General features: G+C 39.3%; 1 protein-coding gene across 2 annotated transcripts; it reads right to left on the bottom strand.

Moving 5' to 3' along the window:
- Window positions 1-189: 189 nt before the first annotated feature.
- Window positions 190-4,208, bottom strand: LOC115634353 (vacuolar protein sorting-associated protein 35). 2 transcript variants are annotated; one of them, XM_030532012.1, is made up of 8 exons: window positions 4,079-4,208; window positions 3,192-3,381; window positions 2,396-3,129; window positions 2,104-2,339; window positions 1,703-2,038; window positions 1,077-1,640; window positions 828-1,011; window positions 190-758 (listed from the first exon to the last, which is right to left on the bottom strand). In XM_030532012.1, the coding sequence occupies exons 1-8, from the start codon at window positions 4,079-4,081 to the stop codon at window positions 594-596; spliced, it is 2,412 nt and encodes an 803-aa protein (XP_030387872.1). In that variant the 5' UTR covers window positions 4,082-4,208; the 3' UTR covers window positions 190-593. The 2 variants fall into 2 exon arrangements, with proteins under 2 accessions (XP_030387872.1, XP_030387871.1); XM_030532011.1 differs by having other exon boundaries at window positions 3,822-4,160.
- Between the last annotated feature and the right edge of the window lie 1,708 nt (window positions 4,209-5,916).

The raw sequence follows: 5,916 nt of genomic DNA, 5'->3' as shown, positions 1-5,916 counted from the left end.
TGTTTCTACACTGTAACTTTTTTGGAATGGAAGCCATTCAACTCCCTTTCCGCTCAACATTTAAGGAAGCATTCCTAGAACTCATCGAATTTAACTTGAAGCTCTTTGAATCGATTTAATTTTGTAAATACAATTACACACAATTTAGATAAAACATTTTTATCTTATCTTTATTTTATGTGTATATATATACGTATCGCTTCATAATCATAATATTTGTAATCAATCATAATTGGTTAATATTAATACGTTGTATTACAACTATTTCACTTTAGGACTTCAATTTGTTTTACAATTTTTTCACGATTTTGTGGGGGTTAAATAATGGAACAAAATTATTATTATTTTTTTTATCTAATACTTAAATACTTGACAAAAAATCAAAAATAATTCAAGAATGTATAAACTTTGCACTTACAATACAGAAATAATCAAATTGAAATGACATCGGCATTTAAAAAATATAGATTCCTATTTGTCGACTACAATGTAACTGGCGGTACAAAAGTAGGCGTGGTCGATCGTGCGCAATAGTGTTTCTGTTTTAGTTGCATTTCCTTTTGTCTAAAGATGTTATCAAAGTATAATAATCCTTATTGGTTGAGTGCAATTCCAGCGAATGATACTTCTAAGGCGGCATCACTTGATTCCATGCGACTGCGTATGTGTGCTAGAGTGTTTTTGTAATGGCTCTCTATCTGTTTCGTCTCCTCACTGGGCTCCAAATTTGGCAGCTCCTCATTGACTTTGGCAATGAGCTGAAAGGACGCCATTTTATAATCAATTTATGAAGATGCGTTCCCTATGAAAATATATAATGGACTTACCTGATTCAGCATGGCGACTGTGATGAGCGAATTGCCGCGTTCAAAGAAGAAGAGGTAATGGTTCAACAGCTCCACATACAATTGCACCTGAACGCCCGTATCCAGACATTGGGATGCGATGCGCGCGCCCTTTTTCAAGCAATCCAATGTTCGTTTTTCATCACGCATTTCCTCTCCATTTTGTCTGTTCGAAATATGTTTAAATAGTCAAAATTGTTCATTAACTTAACTTATTCGTTTGCAACTCACTTGCCGCTCCAGAACAGCGCTGCACAGGCGACCACTCCGCGGCATTGATCGGGTTTCTTCAGCAGTTTCGAGGCGGCCAATGCACAGTTCGTACGTAACGGCTCGGCGTTTTCCTCACCGAAACAGGACATTTGCTCGAATGTGGACATAATGAGAGTTATGGCAGCTAATTGTGCCTTTGAATCGGATATTTCGTCCTCGTAGAGGGAGAAGGCTTGCGTCATAAACTCATATGCCACAGTCTCGTGATTCGTATATCGTATCTCGCCAATAACCAACGCGCCTTGTAAATATAAACGCAGTGCCAGATCTGGTAGATCCGCTTTGGCCAACGCACTGATTGTGCTGTGACAGTACTGAACTATTTTCTGACACTTTTTATCCCAGTTTTCGTCCTCATCGGCAATGGATTTGTATTTAAAGGCCAACTGATAGGCGGCGAATACCAGAGGTGGAAGCACATGCTTGAGACGCTGGCCGCCGCCATTGCCAAGGTGTTTGCGAGCCGTTTGTAGCATTTTGTATTGCATGTCTGGTTCATCCGATTTCATCAGATGTATAAAACTGTAAAAGCAAGCAGAACATCAGTAGGGAGGATTATTCTGGATTGCTAACCAAGTACTTACCGTGCCACAACGCCCTGCTCCTCAGCAAACTCCTCTGGGTCTATGCTGTTCGCCGCTGCCGCAGAGCTATCCTTGTTGGACTCATCATCCTTAATCAGAGGGGCTATAATAGTCAGTATGCTGTCCGCTTGATCCGACGTAGACACACATGTTTCATTCTCCAGTATGTTCATTACCAAATATAATGCCAGCGATTTGCGAGAGGTGTAGTCGAATTTTTCAAGTAGCGGACAGAAATTGTACAGCTGTATTATAGTCAAGGCGTTGTTGTAAAAATCGATGCATATGCGCAGCAGACGAGATAGCTCCTGGTTCACGGACAGCAAATGCGAAATGCTACAAAGATATATCAGCGATGCTCATTTGTAGTACGATTTCGAAAGGAAAGAAATTAAACATACTTGTTCATGTTCATGCGATCGAGTATTTGAGCGGTTGTTCCCAACACCTTGTCCACATAATCCACCCGATCTTGATATACCTTCTGCGCCAGACTGAGTAAGGCTACTTGTAGTGATATTGTGTCCTCCAGGGGCATATCCATACGTGTCTGCACAATGTTTGCTATCTGCACGCTGAACACCTCGAAAAGTTCGACTTCGGCTGGTATGATGGCGTCGATGGCATTTCCGCTTGTCTGTAGGAAAAACAAAATTTAAAAATAAAAAAAGTCATCTTGGACGCATGTATTACCTTGCCGCTGCGCTGATTGTAGGCAGCCAAGCGTTCAATCAGCGATATAATGATGTTCTTGACGTTGACGCCCGTCTCGAGTTGAGCGCACGATTTCAGGAATGGATCTAGCGTCTGGAGATGAAACTCGTCTGGAAACACCTGTATAATGCATTCCATAAGATACTCTTGGGCAATTGCATCGCGACAGCTAACGACTTGTTCCAATATGCCTGGCAAAATCAGACGCTGGTATGTCTCCAGCGTCGCCGACTCTAGTTGTGATAAACGCACCAGATTCGTGCCCACTAAAATCTTAAGCTCCTCTCGCTCTTTTTCCCTGCGTGTCTTTTCGCTCGAGTGTCCTTGGTGCTGCATTCGCACCCACAGTTTGTTCATTTCCGCAAAATTCGTAAGCACAAAATCAATAGCGTCATACACATTGCCTTCATGTTCGTTTTCCGCTACAAGCACGTCCGGTAGAATATTGCGGGTGCACTGCAGCAGATAGTTGCGCAGGAATAGGCCACGCAACGGATGCTGAACGCCACGACACATCTCCACAAGATCCTTCAGTATACTGCGCTTCAGCGTCGAGTCGTTCTTTATATACACAATGCCCACTGTGATGAGCAGATACAGGCGTGGCACAATTGTGTGCGAATACTGCACCAATTCGTAGAGATCCGTCTCCTTCTGACTCTTTTCGCTGAGATACAGTTCCAGGTGGCACAGCTCGTTCGTGATGGCCATATCTGTGGTGGACTGCGTTTAGACAACTTTCTGCTGACCAAAATTCTGAAGGCGTAATACTTACATAGCTCGTAGTAGCTTTTTGGTGACAACATCGAGGTGCGCAGTTCACTGAGCATCGTACTCGCGCACTTAAGCGCATCCAACATGCGTTCCTTATCTAGGAAGTGGTTCATTTGGAATGCCTGTTTTCGCGCCGAACCAACCGCCTCGGCGAGCAGCTTCTCTTGATCGTCCAAACCATTTGGCATGGTCTGAAAAGAGACATTAAATGGTGTTGAATATCAATGGCTGGTTATTTGTAAGCATGAAACATACTTAATTGAAGTATACATACATACATATATTATACAGATGAAAACATCAATGACAACAACAAATAAATGAAACAATAAACAACACAGTACGCGAGTAAAAGCGATAAGCGCCAACAATTTAACCAAACGAATAACGAAAATATGAAATGGGGGAACAATGATAAGAGAGCCTGCAAATCTTGACCGACCAGTTTGCAAGACGCCACAAGATGCACATACAAATATAAACATAAGTGACAAGATACGTATTACACGTGCACCGCACCCGTCGACCTGCGCCCCGATTTCCTGACATTCCAAATATCTATTTTAGTTGTACGTTGTGGCATAGAAGCAATGCATGTGAAGTAGAAAGTGAGTGGGCGTGGCGTATTTACCCTACGTTGGACAGCGTCACCAGCAGGCGCTTGGCCACTGTACGACGTTGAGCTCCAGGGATACATAGTGAGATGTTGATGTGGTGTCAAGTGTGGGGGTGTAGTTGTTGTGCGGCTCCGGAACTTTGCGGCTGAAGTTGTGGGCGTTTGCACGGGCGCAGCCAGCGCTTTACTTTATGCGATTTTATGGAGCTGCTTTCGCGGCAGGCTCGCTTCCCGACTTCTGCAGGCTAGAACGCGAGGCGTGACGCACTTACCATAACTGTGGTGTTGTGTGCGGAGCAAAGAAGTCAGTCTTTTACGCAATTATTCTTTTTTTCTGATTCCGTGCACAAATTTGGGGCGTAAGTTGCCAGCTAGGTTAAATCGGCGTTTTTCATGGAGAATTCGCAATACAATTGAATAAATTTAGATTAAACCAAGAGTTGGCAGGACCAAACATCATTAACAAAATGGAGTTGCCATCGCGTTTATTTTTGACAACGCAGTCACACTAACGGCAACAATACAATGATTCATATTGCAGTGTTGGAAATCGCAAAATGATGTATTTGAATTTGTGCGGACAAAAAGGCAGTTGACATGCAAAAAATAAAAACAATAAAATAAAGAACACCAGCCTAATAACAATAAATACGCATTGTGCTTGAATTTCAAATGTAAGTTTACACATTTATTACACATTAATACAGATATATAAATGTACATCAATTGTAAATGGAAATTTGACTTTTTGGACTCAACGCACATCAATGTATTATGCTGTATAATACCCTTGCGAGATGCAAATTAACACACGCTTGCGAATGACTTACCAACTATGTATATCGGACGACTGTATATAACATTTAGCTGTTGGAGAAATGGTTAGCTGAATTTCTTCCAATTAAAGTAATATTATTCGAATTGCATTCATTTTGTAAAGTATAATTTGACATTTAATTTAAATGCCTTTGCAAGGATATGTTGCCATCGACAAGCCGACGACAGCATATTTCTTTGCATATTTGTTAATCTAAGTACATGCTCAGATTCTATCAGCATTGATTAAATAACATACGGCTCGAATTTTTTCTTAGGGTACACTGGGGCGTTTGCCGAATGACTCAGTTTGATGGATATAGGAATCAAAATACATTTATAGAATTGTATCAATTATTTTATACGTACATTATGTATGTGAGAAAAAATAATTCCATTAGATTTACACATTTTTTTGTAAGCCTTTCTCGTGAACATGTCATGCCCATTGAATATAGCAAACATCCACTAATGTCTTTTTTTAATTCCATTGTGCTGCAAGTTTTCAAATATACATACATATGCTCACATCTATGTGTGTGTGTGTTTTTTTTTAACATTTAACATCTATAACTTAGCTTTTATTCACTATAGAATAAATAATCAAAAAATGTACATCTATATTCAACGTTAAAATTGATGCATGCATGGCCTTGTTATATATAGTAAGTATGTTAGGAGAGGCTCACGCTTAACTACTTAAGAGTAAAGAAATGTTTGTTTGAATATATTTATATTAATAACTAATATCAATCATTAAAGCAGTTGCTATTTTTGATCAAAGTTTTGATGTTGAAAAATTAGAGCTCTAGTTTAATTTCGAAATGGTCCCACCTAACTTAAGAAACCCGAGCTTGTGCTAGTTTTGAATGCACCAACGGTTTCTAAAACAAAAATAATTGGTTTTCTTCTATCAAAAAACGAAAACAAAGCGATATTTTCTGTGATATACAATAAATATATTTATAAATTGGTTTTAAAACTAATGCAAATACAACTCGAAAATTAAATATTTCGGTTTTCGCACCATCTCTCTAAATGTATAATCAATATTAAACCTAATTTTGTGCATATGTATGTTCCTACATATGTATGCGATTAAAAATGCAATTAAATATAACGATTAAATATACATACATACATATATTATTTAATTAACAATTAATAACGTTCGGCCAATCTGTGTGCCAAACATTAAAAAAATCAGTACAATTCGCTTCATTTACTTAGGGTAATCATATTTTTTAATTTTGTAAATTAGGAAATTATTGCTTTCAAATTGGTTGGAGGCGTC

Source organism: Scaptodrosophila lebanonensis, unplaced genomic scaffold (assembly GCF_003285725.1).
Source record: "Scaptodrosophila lebanonensis strain 11010-0011.00,11010-0021.00 unplaced genomic scaffold, SlebRS2 tig00000001-arrow-pilon, whole genome shotgun sequence".
Lineage (NCBI taxonomy): Eukaryota > Metazoa > Arthropoda > Insecta > Diptera > Drosophilidae > Scaptodrosophila > Scaptodrosophila lebanonensis.
The sequence above is the reverse complement of the archived record's forward strand: the minus strand, read 5'-3'. Positions and strand labels throughout refer to the sequence as shown.